Source organism: Orbicella faveolata, unplaced genomic scaffold (assembly GCF_042242905.1).
Source record: "Orbicella faveolata isolate gen_17 unplaced genomic scaffold, um_ofav_v1 contig_15, whole genome shotgun sequence".
Taxonomy (NCBI): domain Eukaryota; kingdom Metazoa; phylum Cnidaria; class Anthozoa; order Scleractinia; family Merulinidae; genus Orbicella; species Orbicella faveolata.
This window is the reverse complement of record NW_028301542.1, coordinates 2,241,264-2,269,025: the sequence shown is the minus strand read 5'-3', so window position 1 is coordinate 2,269,025 and position 27,762 is coordinate 2,241,264. Positions and strand designations below refer to the sequence as shown.

At 38.3% G+C, this 27,762-nt stretch overlaps 2 protein-coding genes across 9 annotated transcripts; both read left to right on the top strand.

Moving 5' to 3' along the window:
* The first annotated feature begins 288 nt into the window (after nucleotides 1-288).
* LOC149113097 (C-1-tetrahydrofolate synthase, cytoplasmic-like) lies at nucleotides 289-27,762 on the top strand. 8 transcript variants are annotated; one of them, XR_016206675.1, is made up of 12 exons: nucleotides 289-393; nucleotides 3,233-3,317; nucleotides 3,741-3,800; nucleotides 4,447-4,500; nucleotides 5,893-6,029; nucleotides 6,442-6,542; nucleotides 7,826-7,878; nucleotides 11,617-11,824; nucleotides 12,740-12,852; nucleotides 13,256-13,394; nucleotides 14,257-14,348; nucleotides 15,304-15,947. XR_016206675.1 is itself a non-coding variant. In XM_089287885.1 (11 exons), the coding sequence occupies exons 1-11, from the start codon at nucleotides 353-355 to the stop codon at nucleotides 19,228-19,230; spliced, it is 780 nt and encodes a 259-aa protein (XP_089144011.1). In that variant the 5' UTR covers nucleotides 289-352; the 3' UTR covers nucleotides 19,231-27,762. The 8 variants fall into 8 exon arrangements, 2 of the variants coding, with proteins under 2 accessions (XP_089144011.1, XP_089144012.1); XR_016206677.1 differs by having other exon boundaries at nucleotides 11,635-12,852; XR_016206676.1 differs by lacking the exon at nucleotides 12,740-12,852.
* On the top strand, nucleotides 19,398-27,762 carry LOC149113098 (E3 ubiquitin-protein ligase TRIM45-like). The gene is made up of 2 exons (XM_089287888.1): nucleotides 19,398-19,709; nucleotides 19,831-27,762. The coding sequence occupies exons 1-2, from the start codon at nucleotides 19,398-19,400 to the stop codon at nucleotides 19,957-19,959; spliced, it is 441 nt and encodes a 146-aa protein (XP_089144014.1). The 3' UTR covers nucleotides 19,960-27,762.

Below are 27,762 nucleotides of genomic sequence, written 5' to 3'. Positions count from 1 at the left end.
ATTGTTTTTATGCTTTTTGACTCTCGGTATTTTTTTACTGAACGCAAACTTAACCGAACGGCGGTCAAAATGTCCAAAGCTCTGAGACAAGCAACTGAATTATTCCTAGCGGTTCAGAATGCTCTGCACAAGCTCGCGCTAATAATATACAATGCAAGAATGCCACGCATTCTGTTTTAACAACACTTATCTCGAGTCTAGCAATATTCCACTTCCTTTTGTGAGCATAGACTGGTTCCTATTACAGACGAACAAGTAAATCGATCATTGTCCACGGATCCTGATTTTCCAGTTTTCTTCGGGCGCGGGCTTCCCAAGGCATTCTGGGACGTTTGGCGGTACCTGGATCAACATGGCGGAAGCGAAGTTGCTTCTCGGTAAAGAAGTAGCGAGGTAAACTTTATTTTGCTTCGTTTTACCAGTAGATATGGGAGTTATAGTAACACGGGAAAAACCTATTAACCGTATTCCACCGGAGAGAGATGCTGTTGCCTTTCTGTTTGATTTATAAATTGTGCGCTTGTTTACGAAGGTTTCGTCCGTTCTCACGTGTTTAGCATGGGGAAAGTTCCAAGTACGTGTATTTTTAAGTTTTCTCAAATTTAAACATGGCAGAAAAATAATTTTGTAGAAATAAGGGTTTCAAATTAAACCAAAACAGAAAAATAGCTTTGTAGAAATAAGGGTCTCAAATCAAACCAGGGCAGAAAAATAATTTTGTAGAAATAAGTGAACACTCATGATTTTTGAAAACATTACTCAACTCGTGTGTCAATGAAAGTAATTCGAACCTATATTCGGACACTCTTCTTCCCCATGGGAGGGTACTCCCAGAAAAAAATGGGCCTGGGTGTGTGCGGCCTGCTTCCCACCTTACCCTACATGTACATGCCATCTATTTGGACCTCTATTTGAGACCAAAATCTGTGAATTTCCCTATGACCATGGCCTGACCAAAAATGTGATACCCTGATTTAGACTTGCTGTATAATTAGTTCAGACCAATGTTAAAGACATTGTGAAGGGTTTTTGTTGATGGTCTTATCGATAATGATGAAAAGGTAGCCAGCTTCTTCCAAGAAAAATATACCCAATTTTAGACTAGAGTGCGAAAACCATACCCTATTTGAAACCATATTGCCAAAATCGATACCTTATTTTTGACCAAAATGGCTAAAAGTCCCTATCCTTTGGGGTCAGACATACCTATATAGCCCATATAAGGAAGTATGTGAACAGCCTGGGGATGCCCGTCAGAAAACTGAGTTCCATTTTGTCGTGATCATGAGAAGTGGCCCCACGGCAAAGCCTACACTGTTTATGTTTTGTGTTGTTTTTTCAAGTTTTAATTTTCTTCTGCATAGTTGGATATTTTTTTACACGGAAGAGATGTTATTTTCTTTGTAAATTATACAGTTTGCATCCTTTTCTCTCAGAAATCCTTAAACCAGAGAATTCAAAAATTGATTGCTAGACTAAAGACACTAAGCCTTAAATATAATGACTGGCCCCTAAGGAAACAGAGACCCTCAATGTTCCCCAAGGCAAAGCATATAGGGACATTGAGGTTGAGGGGAAACAAAACTCACTGTTCCTGCACAGCCAGTCATTAAGTGTTTGTTATACCTCAGGGGCATAGCCAGGATTTTTCCAGAGGTACGCACAATTTTCCAAATCCCCCCTACCCCTGACCCCCAAGTCCCAAATCTTTTTCAGGTGACTGGATTAAAGGCAAGGTTATGTTGTAAGCCCAACATTTTTACTGTATATGAAATGATAACTAAGTCGTAAAATTTTTTGTTGCCTTTTTCGGTTCATTGACTGCAGCACCTCAAAAACAATCGCTGCAAGGTAATAATTTGTGATCGATTTTTGGCCATGGTAAGGCGAGGAAATCGAGTATACTGCGAAGACAGGCTGAGGTGAAAACAACGCATTTGGCCTTACTATCCAGCTTGTTATCCGCTCGCTATTTTCCTACCTTTCCTCTAAATATATCATTTAAAATTTGTTCGACCAATGAATAACACGCTTCTCTGGAAACTGACAGTCAGGTGCGGGAAAAAAACAGTCCCTTATTTAGAAAATATACATTCAAAAGAAACAAGCACAGTTAAATGCATTGAGGCAAACTGTGCTTTGTAAAAACAGCTAGCTTTTACTCTTGTGCTTTTTTGTTATTTTTCACTTTTTATTTTATTTTTTTACTTTCGACTTTTTGACGTACGCACGTGCATACCGTGCATACAGGTAGCTATGCCCCTGTACCTCCCAACTCCAAAACTGTGTGCTTGATGCCGGCTGGCACCGTGGTTTTAAGGAGCATGACCTCATCATGTGCGATTTGAAAGTCCAAGTTGTTGTTTCCCTAGGGAGTTAAAGAGTTTTTTTCGTCCCAGGGAATTTGTGAGTTTTGACAGGTTTAACACATGACAGGTTCTCCAGTCATTAAGTCATTAAGATTTACATTAACATTTTGAGTTGAGAGTTAAAAAAAGAGCTGTCATCCATAGAACACTTAAGTTGGTGTTTGACAAACAAGTTTTCCTTAAGCAACCATACTTCATACAATAATCTTTTCCCGGCTGTCTGAAATGAGGTTTTGTCTGAGAATAGGCACAAATACTGACAGCTATAAGTAAGGGAAACTTGATATTCTTGTCAGCTACTTGTATAATTGGCAATCATATATCACTGTGACAGTTGAATAAATCCCTCCAGATTCTCTTTGAAGTGTTTGTTGGAGGTTTGCCACCTTTCTGTTCTCTAGGCTCTTGTTTTTCTTTAAACTCTTGCCATATTGTTCTGCTATTCAGACCTTCCTCAAATGGCACCTGACTGGATTTCAGATCGAAAAATTAATTTTGAATAAGACCCCTTTCCCCCAAAAATACCTCTGCAAATCTCAGACACAAAATTCTTTCCAGTAAAGACGATCTATACTCCTTATTCCAAAATGGCGACCAATTTATTATTCTTTTGTTTGCATGTTAATTAGCCCTCTTTGCCTCATTTTCACTTCAAAATTCTTTTGTATTCTGTACATGTTGACGAGGCAAAGAGGGCTAATTACCATGTAAACAAAAGAATAATAAACTGGCTCCCATTTTGGAATAAGGTGTATAGAGGGGGTTATGCAGAACCAAAGCAAAGTGAGAAAACCACTCTGTGACCTTTGATGGATCATATGTAGGGATTATAATACATAGAAAACTTGTCATTTTGTACACAGTGAGATTCGTCAGAAGTTAAAGGAGGATGTTGCAGCAGTGCAAGCAGAAAATGAAGGATTTAAACCAGGACTTGCCATTGTGCAAGTAAAGACAATTTTAAAAAAATAAGCAACACTAATAAAGTATTTGTTTTGCACTTCCCTCGTTTTTCTTATGTAAGGCTGATTCATCAATCAAAACAGAACTAGCTAGGTTTTTTTTTCTGTTACTTTTAGTGGACATTCTAATCTTGCATGTACATAACTGTATGTGTGCTAAAAAATCTGTACAATGTAGGAGCCTCAGATATAGTGGCCTTGAGGTTAGTGCACTTGACTCTGCTAATAAACATCTGGATGGTTGCCATGGGATTGTTACTTTTGGAAATTCATGGTACATATATTAAATGTATGCAGGAATACTTTGTCCAGACTTGTCAGATGCAAGACTAGAGATCTGTGGTAAATTAACATTTTGATTTGCTAACTTCAAATGTTTACATGTACATGTATGTGTTTCTTGTTTTAGATTGGTGACAGAAGTGATTCAACTGTTTACATCAAATCAAAAGTCAAGGCTGCTGAAGAGGTGGATGCAATTTATATCATTCTGTTGCTTTGAGTAATTGTTTATTTTGTGATGTGAAGTTTATATGAAATAATTCATATATGAACTGCGGTTGTAGATGTTATTCCAACCATATTAATATACTTTTGCAATAAATAAATAAGTATACTTGTAAGTGCGAAATAGTTGTCAACAAGGTACCGGTCAGTGGAATTAATTGAAGATAAACAAATAACAATTCTGGTAAATTAAACTGGGATTTTTCTTTGGATTGAACCACAGAAAATTTAAATCTAGGTTGTTTCTAGGAGATTTCCACTTTGCCGAAAAGTACATTGTTTCTCTTGTTAAACCCAAGAAATGGACCAAATTTCACTTTCAAAAGTTGATATAAACATTGAAGAGTATTAAAATCCTCTGTATTCTGCTCATGAACACTATTCTTAAAGCATCCCTCCAATTCCTGGAGATTTGCATAGAAAAATACTAGAGGTCACAAGATTTGGTCCACAAAATCTTGATCCAAACCAATTATGTGCTAGGCACCTACAGTATCATTAGCTTGGTGTGTGTATGTGCTCAAACAATCCATGCAATTCCTCTAAATTCTGTGTGTCAACATTGTAAAGATTGAATGAAGAATATTCTTTGTTTTCTTTACTCGTAGATTGGTATGCTTGCAAGACATGTGAAGTTGTCAAGGACCTCCACTCAAGCAGATGTAGGCACTGATTTTCAGAACTTCACAGTTAACTTCACAGTTTACTATACAGGAGTTTCATTAACGTTTTCACCAGGGGGGAGGGGTCAACTGGTTTTCACAGGGGGGCAAAACGTTTTGAACTGAACTTTTTTTATAAGAAAACTTTTCCTCTAGATAATCAAAACAGGCTGGCAAAATCATCCAGTCACAGCCGGTCAATTTGTCCAGTGCCCAGTCCTTAATGAAATCCCTGATTGTATGCTATTTACTTTTTATCTTAAGATATATTTAGGGAAACCTGTAGAGGTTGCAGATTTTTTGTCTGGGTCAAAGCGGGTTAAATTTTGTGGGGCCATCACCTTGCTGCACACTAGATGATTTTTTGTCGTGACTAACCGGGTTGAGGCTTGGGACCGAGTCATCCAAAATCAAGATGGCACCTATTCCACTGACGTGACTCTCATGACATTTTCTAATTGTTTGAGGTGTGGGAGAGTGCCGACAAATTTTCTTGGTCCACCGCACACTACCCGACAAGGCCCAACAAGATGTTTTGAGATCTAGCACTGTTAGGTATCGCCTGACAAGCCCCGATCTTGTTGCAGACTTGTCTGAATTCACCCCACACTAGCTGACAAGACAGTGAAGATTTTTTGTTGGCCGACAAAAAATCAGCTAGTGTGTGGCAGCCTTAACTATTTGGATTTAAAACAGCTTTAATGCTGAGTAATACTGTATGTCAAACATGAGAATGTGTTTTATGAGAAGAGAGTTGAAGATGCGACATGAAGAGGATAATGTGTTGGTTACGTTTGCTTTGAGGTATTTGGAGAAGTGGTAAAACACAGTCAAGTAATAAGTTTGATGTACCCTCTCAATCAAAACTATGGAGTTCTTAGGAGAAATGGAGAAATAAAATCCTAAACATCCATGCCAATTCAGGTCAGATACCCAAGCACTGTCACAGTTTGACGTCGTAACTTTTGTTTAAACTTGATGAATTATTAATGGCTTTGAGGATGACAAGTCTTGGTGGCCAATTGTGCTTGTACTTAACTCAAGTTTACATAGCATGAGAAAGTGATTCAGTCTTATAAAACGTTCCTGGATGGGATGATAATTACTCTGGAATAAGTACTTTGGAATGATAATTCTCTCAGTATTTTTGATAGCTTGGTGAAACAATTTGATTTCATCCATTATTCAATACACTTCTGGATGGAAAGAGGCTTCATAAAAGCTAGGTTTCTTGCCCAAGAACACAACAAAATGACCCTGGTAGCACTGATAAGCCCATAGTGATCAATTTTAGTCCAACATGATAACGTAAAGAGTTTGTTCAAGGTTAAACCCTTGACGTTTTGAACAACTTACTTCTGTGCACTCACAGTGTTACACTTCTACCCTAAGGTTCTCAAAGCTGTGGATGAATTGAACAAAGATTCAACAATTCACGGCATCATTGTACAGCTGCCCCCTGATTCTGTGGAGCCAATTGATCCTGCGATTTGCACAAATGCTGTTGCACCAGAGAAGGATGTTGATGGGTAAGGTTTCATCTGCACTGTACATGCTAGTATTGGATTTTGTTAAACGGAATTAGAAGCCATGACAGTAATTATTATTGCTCTACTAGAGGCTCAGTAAAATGTCTGATGGTTTCTTTACTTCCTCCACTTCATGGCATCATATTGAGGATCATACACATAATTATGTACTGTATTGTGCATGCTGATCAATTAAGTGTCCAGCTATATTGTATTTGCCCTGCCACCCATCAACAACTGTTATGTTAGCTTTGGAGTCTCTCTAGTTTTCCACGTATTAATGAGAAATGTTGTGGTGTGTTTTGTTGCTTGTGACAGAAATAGTGTTTTGCTCTCCTGGTTAATTCAAGACTAGTTGAATTGTGTATAGTTCTTTGTTTTGAAAATGGTTTTTGCTTTCTTGTTTTTTCAGGTTACATGATGTAAATGCAGGGAAGCTATCGAGAGGAGAGTTGGATGACTGCATTGTCCCTTGCACTCCCCGAGGATGCCTGGAGTTGATCAAGAAATCAGGTATTTTATGGCTGTACAGTTATTTTACTTCCGGTTTCTCCTGGTTAGAACTCAAAGAAAAAAGAATTGGGGAGCTGTAATGAAGCTTTTATTAAACATCACAAATTACTTGTAAGCACCCATAAAAAAATGAAATATTAATACCGAATCTGTGATGAAATTGTCTTTATTATAAGATGATATTAGAGAATGTGGATCACGTGGAGCTGGTTGTCCTATTTCTTGTCAAGCCTGTTCCTCTTTTTTTGTAACCACATACATGTTAAGTTAACTCTGACGATCTCTTACATCATACCATAAAATAAGCAGGGTGAAAAAATGTTTGGGAACAACGGCGAGAAAAAAACATATCTGAGAAATGAATTAAAAAAGCCTACACATAACATTATTCGTCAGGTCCCCAATACGTTAGCACAAGTTCTTTGTCTGTTCTTAAAAAAACAGGATACTGACAAGCATGATGGGTGAAATTACCGTGGAAGCAAGGAAGGCACCGGAGGGGAGTTGGGTTATTGGAGGTGGAATTGAATTACCATGTGTGTATTACTTTATGGGAGCAAGAAACACAAAGCGCAAGTGAGGAAAGGAATACGGAAAGCTCAGAGTTCATTGTAGGGAGGCCACAAAAAATCTGCATGCATGGAAAACTACTGGATTGTAGCAAGCTGTTTGCTCTGTTACCGTGCTCCAAAACATTGTTGTTGAACAGTTGTGTTGTAAATGGACAGTGGATTGCATGAAGATTTGTTTCTTTCTTTGGTATCGTTATAATTATTGTTCTAAAGTCCACAACCACTTATTTATGCCTACTTTCAAATAAAAATTTTGATGTTTGTAATGAAACGCAAAAGGAACACACTGATACACTAGATGAGATAATATCTGGTGGGGTGGACTGTATATCCGGGGGATGATGGGGCTCGTATCTGGAATAATATCTTTGTTAGCAAATAGTTGGGCTTATATGCTGGGGGCTTATAACTCTTGCAGTGCAAATATATGATATTCCATTTTAAGTGAACATGCACGACTTTGTTCATCTGTTGTCATATCATCGCTACATGTTTATGTAGGTTTCATTACATGTAACACAGTGCCAAGTAGTGATGGTATTGTCACAGGCACAGCAGTTTGTCCTCTGAAACTATTAACAGCTTTAGAACCATCAGAGGCTCTACAGATTACATTATTCAGAATTAGAGTGCATTGTTATCAAATCTAGTATTTAGCCAGGTCAGGGTGATTTTAAATGTGTAGTATTCTGATTCAAACTTGTCCAACAGGTATAGAGATTGTTGGAAAAGAAGCTATAGTTCTGGGAAGAAGCAAAATAGTGGTAAGTTAACCCTTGTACGTGATCATTGATACACCTGACAGGGTCTAAGAGTGCCTGCCTGTAAAAATCAGACAAATTTTTAATTTCGCGGCAAGGGTCGAAAATTCGATTTCGCTCATATTCTTATGGTAGATAGGCTAGGGCATGACAAAAACTACTGGATAGTTTTTTTGGCAAAATATCCTTTTATTTCAAAGAAATATGCAAATTACCAAATTCCGTTAAAATCGTCATTTGACGCACCATTTTATTAAACAAGTTTGAGAGCCTTGCATGCAAAACCACACCATTCTTCCGTCTTTAAAACACTCAAATATTTTTGTGCAATGTTTAAATGTGTACTGGGTTGATTTTAGGGAATGTTGCGTTGTCTTTTTGGGCGCAAAATAATTAAATTTCGAAGACATGAATTTCATTCACTTAAAAGTACTTCGTGAATATAATTAAATTTCACCATGTGCGAAACCTTCAAATGGATTAAGCTTCTGGTGGTTGAATTGCAAAAGGATGGTCTACAGATTCCTGTAAAAATTTCTTTGGGCAAATGATTGTGAGCGACGCGAGAGCTTTTCAAAGTACGTTAAAAATGCAAATATTTGACAATCCCTCGTCAAATTTCAATTTACGGGTTAGACGTACATTTTAGCATGCGCCACATGACTTGACCTATATTAAGTTGAAATAGACACAGAGCTGATAATTTCGAAATGTTCTAACCTTATTTGTTGTAAAAGGCAGGTCCAAAGCCGATTTGGTCGAATACCATGAGTCTGTGACCATCTTTCTGCGCATATGAACATCACTGCGTCTAGGTCAAAAACGGCTAAGTCATTTGTAGATAGTTCCTTGCTTTACACTGCGCCAAAATATTACGTTTGATCGATTGCTGACCATTGCTGATAAGTGTGTCAGCGCAGCACAATCTTACAGCCGTTATTTGTTCGTCACACAATGCTGTTACGGCATATGCTGGGCATTTTGATCTATTTTGTATAGAGCACTCTCAGGATAAGTGAAACAATTTAATCATTGTTCATCTGTTTGTTCATATATATAAGAATATGTGTATATTTATGTAATCGTATTCTATAGTGTACATGGCCTCGATCCAATTCACGTTTGTTGTACGTTCTAATGTTTCAGACAAAAGCTGATAAAGCTAGTGCTTGTACTCACTAGAATTTTCAAAAAATCACCATAAGCAAATTATAGATCAATGAAGCAAGACCTAGCTGAAGTAAAATTGGGCAATCAAAACGTGTCTAGTTCGTGAGAAAAACAGACCAAATTTAATTAGTAATTACGTGAGTAAATAGCCCTGGCCAAGCCATTTTATTTAGCGTATTTTGTTTGCTTAGTGGCAAGGCACGGGTATGTTTGTAACAGAAAATAGAGGACTGTTGTCAATACAGTGCAAAATTATTGTCAGCAAAATATTGTAAATAAAACACCTATTGACCGGTTACCTCCGCGGCCACCATTTGTCGTTCCGATAAGGGTTTCATTATTGTCTTTACCCCTAGTAAGCTGCCACCCAAAATTTAAAAACTTTGTTAAAGGGCGATGGCAGATAAGAGTCTGAAATTGAAGGTGCATGATGAGTGATAATTCAAACACATGTCTATCGTGATTGTCTTGAACTGACTCCATGTTCACCAAGAAATTTATAGCCCGACAGTGAAAAATTAAATATTCAAGGTACACCAACCTCTATTTAAGCGGCTAGCCCCATTAAGCGGTCGCCACCCATTTCCCCGAGGGTAGCCCACTGTATTACGTGTAAACCAAAAATAATTGCACATCGCGATGAGTTTAGTGTTACAGTATTACGCAGGGCATGTAGGTAGCAGTGGTGGAGTAAAAGATAACAACAGGGGCAATGGAAAACTATTCATTCTTTTCATTTCTTAATTTAATCTTTTCCTACTTAACACGATTGTGTGCTCCCAGTGGTTCCAAACCTTACGGAGCCTTACGTATTAGGATAGAAATTGTCCTACCCCAACCCCCTAAAATGGGATGACAGTATTGCATGACGAACAAGGAACCACTGCAAGCAAGGATTCAAGCCATCAAACCATGATGATCAAACGTAATCTTTTGGTGTAGTGCAAAGCAAGCTACTATCTACAAATGACTTAGCTGTTTTTGACTTAGATGCAGTGGTGATCATATGTGTTGAAAGAGGGTCACAGATTCATGGTATTCGACCATTGAATAAGTTGACAGTTGGCGATGTACATCGGACGTTATGTAAACAAAAGCAAACTTCTGCTTTATGTGCGACGAATGGTGAGACACATCAAATCGGCTTTGGACCTGCCTTTTACAGCAAATGAGGTTAGAACATTTCAAAATTATCAGCTCTGTGTCTATTTCAACTTAACATAAGTCAAGTCATGTGGCGCATGCTAAAATGTACGTCTAACCCGTAAATTGAAATTTGACGAGGGATTGTCAAATATTTGCATTTTTAACGTACTTTGAAAAGCTCTCGCGTTGCTCACAATCATTTGCCCAAAGAAATTTTTACAGGAATCTGTAGACCATCCTTTTGCGATTCAACCACCAGAAGCTTAATCCATTTGAAGGTTTCGCACATGGTGAAATTTAATTATATTCACGAAGTACTTTTAAGTGAATGAAATTCATGTCTTCGAAATTTAATTATTTTGCGCCCAAAAAGACAACACAACATTCCCTAAAATCAACCCAGTACACATTTAAACATTGCACAAAAATATTTGAGTGTTTTAAAGACGGAAGAATGGTGTGATTTTGCATGCGAGGCTCTCAAACTTGCTTAATAAAATGGTGCGTCAAATGACGATTTCAACAGCATTTGGTAATTTGCATATTTCTTTGAAATAAAAGGATATTTTGCCAAAAAAACTATCCAGTAGTTTTTGTCATGCCCTAGCCTATCTACCATGAAAATATGGGCAAAATTGAATTTTCGACCCTTGCCGAGTTATTTTCCATTTTTATGGACAGGGACTCTTGATAATTATGGAAAATCAACAAAGTAAATTGAAATTTCAAGATCTCAAAATCCAAGCCTTAAGATTTATGGGAAGTCATGGAAAATTTGATCCTTGCCCAAGCACAATTAAGCTAGTCTCGATTTGCAGTAGAAAATGTAAGCTTTCAACTTTAATGTCTTGACCCGGCTGCATATGTGTTACTTCATGACACGGCATGAAAAATTGGATTTACTCTAAATTTGATCCTGATCAAAGTCGAGGTCAAATATGATCATAGTTTTGATCCAAACTTTGACGTGCGTCAAATTTATGTCAAAACTGTCATGGCTTTGCCGATACATTTGATCCATGACAAAGAAGAGGGCAAATGTGATGTTAACTTTGACTCCACCTTTGACCCACGTCAAAGGAGGAATCAAATATCTTATGGATTTGCTACACATTTGATCCCTGTTAAAGGTGAGGTCAAACATGTCAATAACTTTGACTTAAGTTTTGACGTGCGTTAAAGGCGTTCAAAGACACCACGGCTTTGGATACCTTTGATCTCTTATGTCAAAGGCGCTCAAAGGCGCCATGGCTTTGTACAACTTTGATCCTACGTCATGTCATGTCAAAGGCGAGGTCAAATGTGGCCATATCCTGCGACTCCTCTTTTAACGCCCTAATAGCCTGCGTTTTCGTATTTTTTTCTGTTTTAATGATTAAATGAAAGCTTGCTTTCTTGCCAATGTGTATTTTTTTAATAAAAAAGTTTTCACTTGACCTGGAGGTGGCACAAGAAAACAGCTCGAAAACAGCGGGAAAAGCGTGCCTGCCAGCGGCTTCCCGCATTTTTCTGGCCAATCAGAGAGAGACTAAAGGTCAACGAAGTCGCCTGTGAGGAAAGTAGACATTTTTGTTCATTTGGCTTCTTTATGGCGGATCTGGTGAAATTTTCATTGTGTTTTGGACCAGGAAAGGTAAGTCTGAATTTCGTTCATTTGTTTTCAATATTCAGAGAATAACGGAGTTGAAAAAGTAAATTAAACGCAGCAATGGCTACATAAAGGAATAAAGAGCTATGAATTGCGTATATTCATAGTAGGACAGATCCTCGGCGAAAACATTTTGGTCGAAGATTAATTGTACTTGACTGAATCTCAGTTCATTGGCAAAGCTCTTCGTTAAGAAAAGACAAGACTTCATTTTCAATTCACATATACTTATTTACAAAAGTTGACAAAGGTAATATTTTTTCCTTACTCAGTCAAGTCTTGTGCGTTAAATTGAAGTGTCCGTCATAGCATAGATTTTAGCATGATCAGTGCTTGAAATAAATGTAACTTAATAATTAAGCTTAAACTTAACTCTATCTTCGTATAACTTGTTGTGCACAATGCCTCTGGTAATTTCTGAGCTTAAGCAATTCCCTTGAAAGAAAGCTCATGTGAATGTAAAGGAAATTTGCATTGAAGGAAAAACTCAGTCAGCCATGCGTGACAAACCATCTCGACCTGACTTAATTAATATATTAATTATACCATTGAAAGAGTTGTTGACTCTGAAAATTTAATCTATGGATAAGTTTTTGCTTTTGTCTCTAGTTACCATTCTATTGGAAAAAGCTCTGTTGCCGCAGTTGAAATTATGATGATGTTTGATCATTGATGTAGATAAATGACTTCACTGGTGTGAATTTAACAAATCGAATGTGGTTTAGCGTGGTCTGCACTCTTATTGACAATGATACGCGTCATCACAGTGGCCAAAATGTTGTGGACTCGTGAAACACAGCCAAGTGAGTCCACAACAAATTTTGACCACTGTGATGACAATCAGTTTGCGAGATCAGTAGCAACTGTAGTAAAAATATGTTTTGATATTTGTTGTATCAGGCTTATGGATCAGTCATTTGGAACTCCACTATCTCCTGGCCACCCCCGCCATGAACTTGCTAGGCATTTGACATTTTGAACTGTCTCCTGGCCTAAGAATGGTGTCATACCAGGTGATCAAATGCACCTACCCTGTGACATTTGCAAAACTGAGTAATAGAAATGTAGATTTAGTGTCAATGGAGTGTTGATTGAGTATCAATCAGGTGTTGATCGAGTGTCGATTGAGAGTATCGATCAAGGGTATTGATCGACACTCGACCATGGATGTCTTTAGTACGCATAATCCAGCTTATCTTTAGTGGGTAAAATTGTTACAATGTTTGATAAAAATCAAACTTGCCATTAGTTGCAAATTAAAAAGCTGACCTCATAATAATATTATTATGTGACCTCTCTGGACAGTACCAATAGTTTTAGAGTTCATGTCTTGGTCTTTTGAGCAGCAGACAATTAAATGCCAATTAAAAACTGACTAATGGAAATTTGCTTATGAATGTTGTTTTTATCCTTCAGCTAGCCATTCTAGGAGAACGGAAGATATTAACAGAATAAATTGGGAGAGGATACAATATGCAACTCTGTAGTTCATAGTCAACTCAGATGCAGTTTAATCATGCAGTGCTCCAAAGTGTGCAAACATCACAACATTTTGGTAAGTAAAAGGCTGGAATATTCATGTGTTATTTCTATATTTTGTAGCATAGACCATCTTATAACTTCTTCAGCCACAACTTTTTATATCTTTTTCCAGCAAAGAAAGTATATAAATAGATTTTAAAAAACCTGGCTATAATTTATTAATATTATTTTAATTGATCATTTTTATTATAGTCTCATCACTCTGTGAAAAAAAGTTGTTTCTTTTTGGTTCATTTAAGGACATTGTGTGAGGAAATGTTGTCTTTCTTATGGGACAAATACATCAACTGGCTCACCTGGACGAAAATTAAGAAATTAAAATTTTGTTGAAACATGCAAGGGATGGGAATCTTTTTGGTAAATGAATCAAAGTTTGCAACCCAGTCTCAGGAAATGTTGGTTTTTGATTGGTAAAAGCTGAGTTTTGCATCTAAATTTTCTGTGGTTGTCTGCAATATCGACTGTTTTGGTTTGGCCATCAGGTTTCCAAACCAAATTTTTTCAAGCAAAATTAATAATATGATTAATTCATAACTATTGATGGGATCAGTAGAGAATTTAAGGTGTAGAGGATTTGATAATAACTTAGTAAAAGTAATTGACAAAGACCTTCATTTGCTTCACTCAATTTAAAATTTTGTTGGCAAATTTGTCTGGATAATGGCCATTTCCCTCTATGAGATGCGGCTGCTGGGAGTCATAGTGGTTGTATTCATCATCTTGCACTGGATTTTTGTTTCAATGAATGCAACAGCTATGCGATTCCATGCAGGCATGTCTCATGTTAAATTATTTAATTTCAGGAATTTTTTTCAGTGGAAAAAAAGTGTACAAGTAGTTGCTAACTGTTGATATGTTTATATGCTCCTTTTCAGATATGATCTACAAGGAAAATAAGGAAAAAGATAACACTACTGATCATGAAGAGATCTGTGGAAATTACACAGGAACAGCAATATTCCCAAAGGTGTGTGTATTCCTCATTTCTTGTCACAGTTTATGTCAGATTTGTTGGTTTTTTAGATTGCTATTTTGCAACCATAAAAGATCTTTGTTGTGAGATGTCTGTAAGAGACAGGCAGACAGATGGACTGGTAAACTGGCTTTAAGCTTTTTGTTTATTTGTGCCAAGCTGTGCACTTTTAAAATGACCCCAAGTCTTTGTTCTCTTATGAAATTCTAGCTGGGGATAAGCCCTTGTTCAGCTGGTGAAATTAGCTTGTTAAACTGGCTCTTAATGACATATCTGTGTGACCAAATCTCTAAGTAGAATGGAGAGAAATACAAAAAAAGGCTACCAATTGAGTCCCCTCTTCTATCCTTGACTCATGCATTTCTCTGAAAAGTGTTATGCACTCTGATGAAAATATTTGTCCACAGACAGTACCAGTTCCCAGATTAGCAAACAGTTTTCTAAGAGCAAAGCTCAAGGAAAACCGTGAGCTTTGAGGAGCACATAATGCCAAAGACATATATCCTTACATATTTTTAAAGTCAAAATATGGAGCTATTGTGTTAATTATCCTCAGTCAAGTATATTACGCAACACACTGGATCTTTTGAAAATGAGGAATATTACTCATATTTTGCCCGGTTTTACCTGGGGCATATTCGGTCACGTGATGCGTTTAGACCAACCGCGTGAGCGAAAATATGTTTATGGACTACAGAGAAGACTATTTTCACCGTTCTTTTGTTAGTGGACTGAGTTTAAGATTAAAATTCCAAATCTGCGGTAACATTAAATACATATTTGCTATTGACAGAAGCACAAACTATTCGGAGGAGGAGTAATGATCTGATTGGTCACGTTTTATTAATGTGATATTAGCAAAAACCATGGGTTAACTTTAAGGAATAGAATGCCAAGATTCACCCTTAATATTCATTTCCAATGTTTTTGTCTGTTTGCTTCTGTTTAGACAAATGCGGACAAGCAATGGTTGACGGGATGGACTTATCCAGTGAAGATGCATTGATTAATTTCGTCAACGCCTTAGACTTTGTCAAAATGTGTCTTCCCTAGAAAGCATGGGGATTCAGTTGGCATTGACCCCAACAAGGCAGTTTAACCACTTTGATGAGAAAGAAGTGGAAAACACTCTATTCCATTCCACTTATAATGCAAGAATTAGCAAGTGCAAGCAGCAGGAAAGGAGAATTGCCAAAACATTAGGAGTTCCATGCAACGGACTGTACGTGCCATCTGGAAAGGAGGCTTTTACACTACTTGACTTTTGTGCAAAGTTTGGCATACCTTTCCCGAAATTTTGCGGTTATCCTCTCTATTGTCTAGTCTGGTCTAGTAAATTTAAGGAACTGAGAATTTAGCCATAGTACTTCAATGTTAGATAAATGCGCTTTATACCATGGAAAATTTGTTGACTGTTGTTTTCACGATAGATAGAACAATGTTTCCCTCATGATCAGTCGCATTACGTGTAGTGTGAAACCAAGCCTGTAACGTGGCTTTTTGAAATCTGAAGCCCAAACATTTATGTAAGGTACTTGAAGGTATTTACTCTTGATAAAAACGGGAAAAAAAATTAAAACTGAGATGAATTAAGTTGAGTATTTTTATTTTCCTAAAATCAGGTGCAATGATCTTTCCGGGCCGCTTTTCCGTTAACATTTGTCAAGAGTTTTGGTACAAAATAACCTTATTAAAGCTGACATAATATTCAAAACTTGTCAGACATAAAACAAGAGTACGGATATGATTGCATCCTTCGTATGCGGTGCTACAAAGCTAGTGTAGCAAGTAGAAAAATGCGTATAAGATGTGGATCGCGCGAAACGTGATCAACGGTCGCGAATCGCGAAAGAGGAGCGCGAGCGAGAAGTTCGGGCGAGACGCGCGAGCGCGGAACGCGCGGAGCACCTTTGACAAACCTTTGGCCTGCGTCACAGCCATCTTCGACCACGTCTTTAGCAAACCTTTGACTTGAATCGCAGACAAATTTGATTACACTTTTGACCCGCCTTTGACAGTGCGCAAAGGCGTATCAAAGGATCACGTTTACCCTAAAAACACAGGCGTTCACAGGTGAGTAAAAACGGCCTTTCACGCCTTTGATTTGGTGGTAAAGGTTTATTCACAGATGATCTTTGATTCGCGTCACAGATCGTCAAAAGCGTGCAAAGGCGACCTTTACAAAACCTTTAACAACACATTTGACGCGCGGTAAAGGCGATTTTTCGTGCCGTGTGACTACTTGTTCAATGGGACAGAACATGGCATTTCATGGTTTTCAAGGTCGTAGAGTTTGCTACTTTCTTTCAAAGCAATTTGACCAGAGTTTTACGCTATGTTCACACCAGCACGGTGCCTGAGTATGATTCTGGCTAGGCACTTGTGTGAACAGACCATTAATTTTTTTCCAAGTACTCACACCAGAATTCAGGCACAGAGCCCTTGTCAGGGCACAAGGCCTCCACCTTGAACTCGGGTGCTAAACAGTATTTAGGTACACTGTATGTGGAGTACCCAGTGTCTGAACATAACATTTTTTGTCAATACCTAGGCACCAGTGCTCAGCCAGCTTTTAGCCAGAATTTGAAAAGTGGCCGTCCAAAATGTGCTGTGGGGCTGTTCAAATGACCAATTTATAAAGTAACATATGAAAAATAAAACTTTAGCAATTGCCCATCCACAGGATGCGTGGACACTCATCTGGCTAAAAGCCTGGTGCTCAGGCACCCAGTGTGAACACAGTCTTAGTTTAAAAAGGCTTACTCTGAATGGAAGAATTGTTAAATTCACCATTCTACAGTCATGTTTAAGAAATGCACAATCTTGCAGGGTTCACCCATGGCAGATCTTCTCAAATGGCATCATGCTACAGTGACATCATGTCACTCAAAGACAAAAGACTTGCCAGGTGTGGTATGTAGGCTGTGTGGAAAAATAATAATATTGCTGTAGAGCAAAACTAGACCAGCATGGGGTTACACAAGAAAAACAGTTGAAATATCAAAATTGTGGTTTGAGTGTGCTCCCTTACCTGCTTTACTGAAAACTAGGAAAGAACATTGCCTTTACAATCAGATTCTATGTAAAATGTAGAGAAGGTCATACATGTACATGTACTTTTCCACCACAAGTCCCCTTAGTGGGATGCAATTTAGCCATTCATTTCCCAGAAATTGTGTCTCTTTAACCAAAGGTAATGATATTGAATGAAATTATATGAAAACCAGACTCTACTGGATTATATATATAAAAAAAACAGAGAGCGGCAAAGTTGAGAAAATAAATATCATTGTTTACCTGGGATCAGTAAGTGCAGCCTGTTTCTTGTTTTATTTGGCCATTTATAAAATAATAACAACACATCAATGTATATTATAGGCAAGGAAGCCTTGGGAAGCCAATAAGGTTTAAGTAAAGGACTACTTTAAATACTTAAGTCATAGCAAGAGAATAAAAATGCTGTAATTGGCACACAGAATGATCATAATTCAGGATAAAATGTAGTAATGTTATAATTAAGCAAAACTAAGCGCGTGAATGTGTAAAAGCAAAGGGAAAAAAAGTGGAAAAAGCACAATAAAATATACTTACAGTGTATACCAAGAAAGATGACTTACATGTAAGTTTAGAGGTGAACACAACTTACAATACTAGGGACATTTTGAGTTTCAGTGCTGAGAGAATTAAATAATTTGGGGCCTTGAAAATGGAGCAAGAATTCAGAGGTTTGATTTTTCTGGTTTGTAGGTGAGGTGTGATATTGTTGTCGTTGGAATTGGAAGAGCTGACTTTGTGAAGGTATGATAGCCTACAGAACAGGCGGATTAGCGCGGCAGAAAGCAAAATGCAGTACACAAACGTGCGAGTCGAAAAAATCCTGAGCTGTAGGAGTCTGTGTAGGCCTGTCACCCAATTTCACACATTTTACCATTTGCCAGGCTACCAGATGGAAGAGCATAAACAAAGTGTGACTACAAGCAGATTTTTTTCATCTCATGCTTCGTGCTTGTGGGCACGCTCTGCGCTCGTGTATCGCATTTGGCTCTCTGCCCCGCTGATCTGCCTGTTCTGCAGGCTATGGTATGATAGTGTACAAACTGTGCTCTTAGCGCTTTCAACTCTTGCATAATTATGTTGTGTTTTCTAAATACAGTGTACAGTACAGATCGAATGTTGACAGGCATTCCCTAATCCTATATCCTTGATCCTGGATCTTTGATGCGTTAGACAGTAGAGGCTCGATTTTCAAGTTTCCAGTTTCAAGACACTAGAAGAATGTTTCAAGAAACAATTTATTTCTCAAATACATAGCAATAACAGCAAACAATAGCAAGGAACAAAAGTTATTAAGTAGATTAGTTCCTTGTTTCTTTGACTCAAAACTCAAATGACTCACCTTAAAACCCAAATGACTAGATTGTGATGATTTCTAATTTTTAGGGGGACTGGATTAAGGAGGGTGCAGTGGTTGTGGACTGTGGAATTAATGTGATTCCAGGTAAGATTAATAATGATCCAATACAATAGCTGTTTGCTTATTCTGTTTTGCTGCTCTAATTGTGGTCAAGATTGACTGTTCAATCATGCAACATGATTTGTTCAATGAGTGGTCAACATTTTCTCATCTAGACCACTCACATTTCACCATTTAGAAAACTAATTCCCCTGGCTGGCCTTAGTTGCGGACCTGTCAGGAAAAGAACAAGAGTCAGGCCAGTTTAATTTTTCAAAATCAATCACTTGCTGTACAGTAGTTACTAGGTGAGATGCAAATATTTTTACATGTATAACAAGTCTGTTTCTCTTCTTGCCTTCTTGAGATGAGACTAAAAAGAGTGGGGGTCGTCTCCTCATCGTCTTCATTGTTTCCAGTTGAGTTCTACAAAACCTTGCATTACTCGCTCGTCGCTCGCTTGTGGAAGTCGTTCAAGTGAAAAAGTCATCAGAAATAATCTTGGAGGGAGTTGATCAAACTACCAAGCCAACTGAGCGTGACCCGAAAGATCTTCCGATTGTGGTTTTCGGGGGTTTTTGTGCCAAAAGATGTTGAAGACTGTCAACACCGAACAAATTGGAACACTGGAAATACTGCAGCAAACTCAAGCTAGTCAGTCTGTCGCTAAAGGCAAAGGCATCCAAGAAGGAAATGTCGGAGTTGAAGCACAGTTTGTTCTGACCACTAGAAACGCAGAGGGAGAGCAGTGTTACAATAAACATGACCGTGTAACCGTAGAGTTCAGGGACGAACAAGGACGAGAATGCGCGACGGAAGTGCGAATAAATGACAATAAGGATGGAAGGTACAAAATCTCCTATTTACCGAAAGATCAAGGCAAATACAAAGTGACAGTTAAGGTAAAAGGCAAACACGTTCTTGATAGTCCTTTTTCTACTGAGGTGAAATTATTTCAGTTAAGACCTGTTTTTTTTTACAACTTTATTATTCTTATGACTCGCATGTTTACAATTTTTACAGAAACAGATATACAGATTAATGCTGTGTTTACATTTGAGCTTTTACCAAGGTAAAAATTTACTAAGGTCAAGTTACTTTACCTTAGTACATTCGTCCAGTGTTTACACTGGCTCAAATAACTCAAGTTGACCTGTCAACACTCCCGCTAGCTACATTACCTCTTATCCTGGATGGAATCCTTTCTCACTAAGAGGGTTCAAACTGTCATCTGTGAGGGTGCAACATCTACCTCCTCCCCAGTGACTTCGGGTGTACCACAAGGATCAGTACTAGGCCCGCTGTTGTTCCTAACATACATCAACGACTTGCCAAATGGTCTAACCTCTACAGTAAAGCTGTTTGCCGATGACACCCTTTTGTACGGAGTGGTGGTTGAAGACTCAGATTGCGAAAATCTCCAAGACGACCTCAATAAACTAGAAACCTGGCAACATAAGTGGCAGATGCAATTTAACCCTTCTAAATGCAACATCATCTGTATTTCAAATAAGCAATGTCCTCCCCAACGGTCATATTTGTTCTGTGGGTCCAAACTTGAGCAAGTAGATTCTGCATCGTACCTAGGAATTGCCGTTAACAGTAAATTAAGGTGGTCTGACCATATCTCATCTATATCAAGCAAGGCGAGTCGATCCTTGGGGGTGATAAAGAGAAATCTCTGGAACTGCCCCAGGAAAGTACGCGAAACGGCCCACACCACCATCGTCCGACCCAAATTGGAGTACGCAAGTGCCTCGTGGGACCCACATTACAAAAAAGATATTTTAACCCTGGAGAGAGTTCAAAGGAAAGCTGCTCGTTTTTGCCTTCAAAACTTCAACAACACAGCAAGCGTGACAGACATGCTATCTGACTTGAAATGGGACACATTAGAAACAAGACGAAAGAAAAACAGACTGACTCTAATGTACAAACTTAGTCATAACTTAATGAACATAACCACAGAAGAACACTTAATACTAAACAGTGAAAAAAGAACACGCAACAGCCATGCTTTTAAGTATAGGATGCCAAAAGTATCTAAGGACGTTTTTAAGTTTTCTTTTTTTCCTAGATCAATAACAGAGTGGAACCTACTGCCCGCTGACTTAGTAAATTGCAAGTCATTATCTGATTTTAAGTTAAATTTAGGAAAACACGTGAAATGAGTAAAGTAAATTGTACTTAAGAATTATTTTTTAATTATCCTTTTTGTCTAGCTTATGCATATGTGCATATATGTTTGGTACAGTTGATGTGATGTCTTGCGGGACTTTATCAACTAAATAAATGTAGATGTAGATGTAGATCTACGTCATGAAATCGAATTGGCGGGAAATTCTAAAACCATGCTCGTTTCAAGAAGTAAATTGGTGGCTTTCTTGGTCATTGCTTTTTATTTCTTAATTCAAGAACCGCAAACAGAAACGTCAAGATTCCGTAAGATGTTGATGGGAAAAATACATCGACCATTATTACACAACGAAGGATCGAAGTTTGTCTAGAGAAAGTTGTAAATAATACTAAAAAAATGAAAAATACAATGCCTTCTTTTACCTGACGGATTGTTCGCCGTACGAAGATCGATCCAATCGTTCTCTGACTTCTCTGTTATTTTCCATGATAGAAACGCTTGGCCGAAAACGTGACAATCGCACAATCTGCAGAATCTGCTCACCGCGGGATGTGACATATTACGCCGCCACAAGCGGATATATCTGTCATCTTGACCTTGGTTACTAACTGTAACCATGCCTGATCACAGGGTAATTACAACTTTTACCTCGGTCAAATTTCTTTTGTCTTTTGCGGCATTTACCAAAGTATCAGTTAGCGTTTACACACGGAAAATGTTTACCTAGGTAAGTAAACTCTGGTACCTCAGTAAACCGTTCAAGTCTAAACAAGGCATAAGTTTAAAATGCTTGATAATAACAACAGCGCGAACCCGCAGATAGCCTGGGCTAATCTAGGCGGGCCACATCTATATTTATATTAAAATAGTAATAATAACAATAACGATAACGATAACGATAATGATAATAAATAATAAAATAAATAAATAAGATTGTCATGAAACTACTTATAGAAGGATTTACAAAAACAGTTTAATACAAGTACATTTACATATTTTGATTGACACTAGGAGCTATGATTTTCTAGAGATAAACTAAACTATGGGTTACAATTACAGTGGAACCCCGCTCTACGGACACCCGCTTAATACGGACACCCCGATATTACGGACAGTTTCGTTTTCCCCGACGAAAAGCTCATATGTTTCTTCTAAAATTAACCCGCTTATTACGGACACCCGTTAATACGCACAACGGACACAAACTCTTATACATCGTCAACCCCGCTTTACGGACACTGTTTGTATCTGCGCATTGTCTATAGTCATTGTCATGATTATGTGCTAATTAGAGATTTTGTACCCTGGTCAAATTATGACAGATTTCGGCGGGTTAATACAATTTCAAGTTATTACCAAATGAAACAGTGTCAAAATAGCATGACGCATTTGACCAGTTCTTTCTTCCGGTGCATTACCCAGTCTGCAGTCCTTATATAAAGCTTTCTGCCTGATACGCTTACACAAAAGTTTCACTTTCTTGGTGTTTTGCTACAGTACTCGCTTGTAGCCTTCTTCCTCTTTGACGTCTTATGCTTGCCACTATCAGCATCGGCCTCCGTTCGTATTGCTGGGTTGTTGCCAACGTCTATTAATTGTTCAAGTAAATCCACGTGCTTCCTAGGACCATCAAAAATATAAGCACACGGTATTTCCATACCAAGACCTCCACCCCGATTAACTGCGTTTCCACATACTTCAACTGGTCCTCGATTAGTAGGCTTTGAAATAAAATGGGTGACTATACCAGTGCGGTTTTTGGTGTTCGCGAGGTGATATGGAATGTGGCCGATAACTCGACTTTCCTTTAGCACGGCGACTGCGTTTTTTCAACTGATTTCAAGAACAGTCTGTACAACATAAAATTTATTTTAGTCCGAGAGTGATACAGTTAATGATTTGTAATTTACAGTACAATTAAAACGTTTTGTTGCCGTACAAGTGTCGGCCTTAGTGTTTGTATCGATAAAATACGTGTCCGTGACTTTTTTCCGAGGACCCCGGTTAATACGGACACCCCGTTAATAAGGACATTTTGGCATGTCCCCTTGGTGTCCGTATTAACGGGGTTCCACTGTAATCAGGAACTAAATTAGTCTCTTCCGCAGCCGTTATTAGGGCCGTCACGCGTGAAGCGTTGCGTGACGACTCTAATAACGACTGCGGAGGAGACTAGAACTAAATTTAAGAACTTGAGTCAGGGTGTCGACTTAACATAATCATCCCTATCTGAAAGAGACTCAAATAAAAATCTTCGAATTGTTTTCTTAAAGATTGGTTTAGAAAAATCTCTCCAGTCTGGAGAAATTTGATTCCATAATATCGCTCCAGTTCTCGAAAAAGAGCGTTTGAAAATTTCCGACTTAACTTCTTTCCGAAGATAATTCCCTTTTGCGGCATGCCTTGTGTTGTACCCATGAATTTCATTTGACCTAGTAAAAAGAGCTTTGATAGGCGAAGGGGCTAGTTTTTTCCAAATATCATGCATGAGATTCACAACCGCGTCAAAGTAGATCATATTTACAGGTAAAATCTTTGATTGAATGAAAAGAGGAATAGCATGAGCATCACTGGGCGCAAAATAAATCAGTCGAAGGGCTCGTGTTTGGAGAACAAGTAGTTTGCCAATGTACGAGTTGGCTGCGCGACCCCATACACAAATCCCGTAGGATAAATATGGCGGAATAAGCGAGCGATAAATCACTAAAAGAGTTTCAGTTGGAACAAAGTGTCTTAGTCTGGCTAGAATTCCAATAGTCTTACTTATTTTCAATGAGATAAAATCGATATGGTGCTTCCACTTTAGGTTACAATCAATAAGAATTCCCAGAAATTTCACAAAATCTTTACGATCTAGAGAGCAGAACTTATTGGCACTGTTATCATACATTTTGATACTAATTTCCTTATTAATCTTCAAGAGTGATGGGAAATTCTTAAGATCTTTTGGTCGGCAAGGTAACAAAATGGGCGAATTTAAGTATCGAGCGGGAATAACTTTTCATAAAAATGGAAATATTTTCGTAGTAGACCAGGGTAACGATAGGATCCAGATTTTTAGTGGGGAGGGTGAATACGTGGGTATGTTTGGTGGGAAAGGAAGCCTTGATAGTCAGCTTTCGGATCCTTGAGATTTATCTGTAGACAGTGATGGAAATATCATTGTTGCTGATACAGGCAACAAACTGACTAAGATCTTTTCTCATGATGGCAAGTTTCTAACGAAGATAGGTGGGCAGGGTTATTTTACTTTTCCTATCCACTGTGTTCAGTGTGATAGATATCTCATAGTATCAGACCGAGACGAACATTGTCTTGAAGTTTACGACAGGAATGGAAACTGTCAGTACAAGTTTGGAAAGCAGGGTGGAGGGGACGGGGAGTTAACTTATCCCCGTTGTTTGTCATTGAACAAATCAGGACACCTGATGGTCTGTGATTCAGTTAATCATAGAATACAAGTATTTCAACTCAGTGGAAAGTTTGTTGGCAAGTTTGGAAGAAAGGGCAGTAATGTGAAGGTGAATTAATCAACATGACACGAGCGTGGGACAAAGAAAAATTCTGAGTCCCCGACAGGAATCGAACCCATGACCTCCCGAACACCGGGCGGGCGCTCTATCCACTGAGCTACGAGAACTCATGGAGAGCAAGGTCATTTAACTGAGTTCACATATGATAGGTGTCCTGCATACTGCTAGGATCAACGCTATCCATGAGTTCTCGTAGCTCAGTGGATAGAGCGCCCGCCCGGTGTTCGGGAGGTCATGGGTTCGATTCCTGTCGGGGACTCAGAATTTTTCTTTGTCCCACGCTCGTGTCATGTTGATTAATTCACCTTCACATTTTCATTACCGAGCTTAAAATTCACCATTTTTATTAACTTATCAAAGGGCAGTAATTTAGGAGAATTCAATTGGCTAAGGTCTGTGGCAGTTCTCAGTAATGGTCGAATGGCTGTGTCTGACAAGAATAACCATCGCATCCAGATACTGGAGTGAACATTGTCCTCTACAAACAAAAAGAAAACCAGTAATTATGGGATTATTTTACAGGGATTCAAAATTCATTTTAATATTGTTTTTTTAATTGGTGGAAAATCTTTTCCGTAATAAAAGGCTAGAGATGCAGCATTCACGTAATTGCTGGTGGTTTGGTTCTGTATCGGTGTAACTGTTCTATTATTGTTTTCGGGGTAGGGGGGACGGGTGGGTGGGTGACAAAAACAAATGTGTCTCTTGCAGATGGACGGGATGAATATCTACATCTATTAAGTTGTATTGTCTGAATTATTTTTTAGGAAAAGAAACCGTTTGTTTGTTTGCTCTACAACTGCGTACATTAATTAATAGAGTGACTAGCAATTCAAAATAAGAAAGTAATAAAACCACTTTTTGGATTAATTGCTTAATTCTTAATTTAAAGAAACGTATCGTTTCTAAAATGATTCCTATATTCTGACATTTAATTATCTTTATGATGTTTTTATAGCAAGTTTGTTTTAGGGATTAGCAGGTTATTGACGGTCAGTTATGTACTGGAAAATATGTAGTATAATGAAAATTGCTTCAATGAACTTACTGAGTTACTAATTGCCTTGAAGTTTGTATTTTCCTTATTTATACTCAATAGCAGTATTTGTTAGCTACAGTGTTACAGTTAAACCCCTCTGTACGAATGATTGCTTAGTTCGGACACCTCAAGATTACTGAAAGTGATTTTAGTTCGTAGCTCCAACATTTTCTGTTAACTTGACCAGCTGAAGAGAGACACCTGGATTATATCAACATTTAGTGTGCTCCTGACGGTGTCTGCGAAAATGGGATTCGACTTTATCTGTAGGTTAATATATATTTTTAAAGTTTACTCATCTCTAGCTTTGGTTTATTGGAACTTTAGAGTTAGCTGCTTTAATGGTAAAACGTTTTGTGGAAAGAGCTGTTAGCAATGATCAACAATGGTGAATAGCTTTGGACATGAAATAATTGTAAAATATTCATTTACTTTCACGATGTGAGAAACTGAAATAAAGTGTAAGTTAAGTGAAACTGTAATATGCCTTCAGTTATCACTGTTTCTCGAGAAGCGAATTGTTCTGTTTACTTTTAAGAGAAATTTGCGAGCCAAAGGTGAAATCCATAAACTAATAATAACAGAAGGAAAGCAATGTTTCCTTTGCACTGAGCAAACAATAATCTTTGTTGTATTTGTTCCTTTACAACTTCGCTCATAAATCTTACAAACATGGTTTTTATTTTCGGCTCATGAACTCGAGTAATGACCGGAAGGAGTGCACCAAAGCGAGAGCACGCTCGCGGGTTACTACAAGAGAGGAAAAGCAAAGAGCGCCTGCAAGAGAGGGACAGGGAAATTCATTTCCTTCCCCGAACATCGCTCAAACTCGCGCCACTCAAGCGCTTGCTATGCAGATAATGAAAACGGAGAAACTAACAAACTGTTCATTAACGAATGGAGACCTTATCGATGAGCATAACATGAGCCTTGGTTTGATTTCTGTCGTTCTTCTGTTTACTTGCCTTTCCGGGATGGAAACGTGTATCGTTGTAAGAATTGTAGACGAGTATAGCTTACTACTAAGGTAACCTATAAATAACAAGCCACAAGGCAAGACACAAAAAGTATATTTGACGGCTAGCGGCTAAAAATAGTGAGGTTTTGTCCCTTATTGAGACCAGAAGCATGGATTTACGCCCCTTAGCAAGCCGACGAGCATCCATCCCCGACTATTTCACATGAGAGCCCCCTCCGATCCACCACGCGGAAAGCGAGCCAAACTCCAGATTAAGCAGTCCGGGTATAAGCAGTGGGCAGTGACTGTGTGGACAATTGATGGGGAAGCTCCCCCCCTCCCCCCGACATTTTACTGTTGTAGTGCCTCTCGTCACATAGGAGTGTACCACCATGCACCAAACTGTTGGGACAAACTAAGAAAATGTTGGGAGGAAAGTAACCTGTGTTGGACTAGCATCCAATCCGGGGGAAGCCGCAATACTCTTGACTGCTTTATACCACGCAAGTCAGGATAAGTTCCAGCAGTGTTGGTCAGTTTGGCTAAAGTGTGACATCACTCCATTATTAACTGAAAATAGCTCACTATTTCAGTGTGGTCAGCTGTTACAAATCACAACAGCTCTTAATTCAAACTTGCTACTGATTTTTACCGTCCAAAGAAAAAGATCGATATCAAATTTCTTCTTAATGAGTCACGATATTTCTTTAAATAATTTTGAGAGAATCTGGGTTTTAGTCAAACGCTTTTAACTGTGATGATTGAGTCTTGTATTCCCATAACGTGTCTTCTTACATTTGCCATAAGATGGTAAGGAGAAATGAGGCTTTCATCACAGGCAGAGATAAAACGGAAAGATTTTAGAGGATGGATAACATGCCATTGCCATATGAAAATTACAGTCCATAATGACATAAGTTGTTTTGATCATAACAGACTGCCAAGAAGCATTTTTCCTCTCGTGAGAGATCGACGCGCGGCGTGCGAACCAGCTCACGAGGAACGCGTGACTCGCAGATAATCGCGACTCTTCGCGACTCCGTAGAGATTGTAAGTTCAAACCATTGCTTGAAGTTCTGTCTGACCAACAGACCCTAACAAAATGAGCTGTCCATCTTTTGCGCGTGATCAAAACAAATGAAGCCTATTCGGACAGAAAGGTATGGAACGCCAGAACTGTCTTATGATACTTTTTTTTATTATATTGGGTGGTTATGTCATTATATTGAGTAGTTATGTTATTATATTCGGTGATTAACTCATTATACTCGGTGCTTATTCCATTATA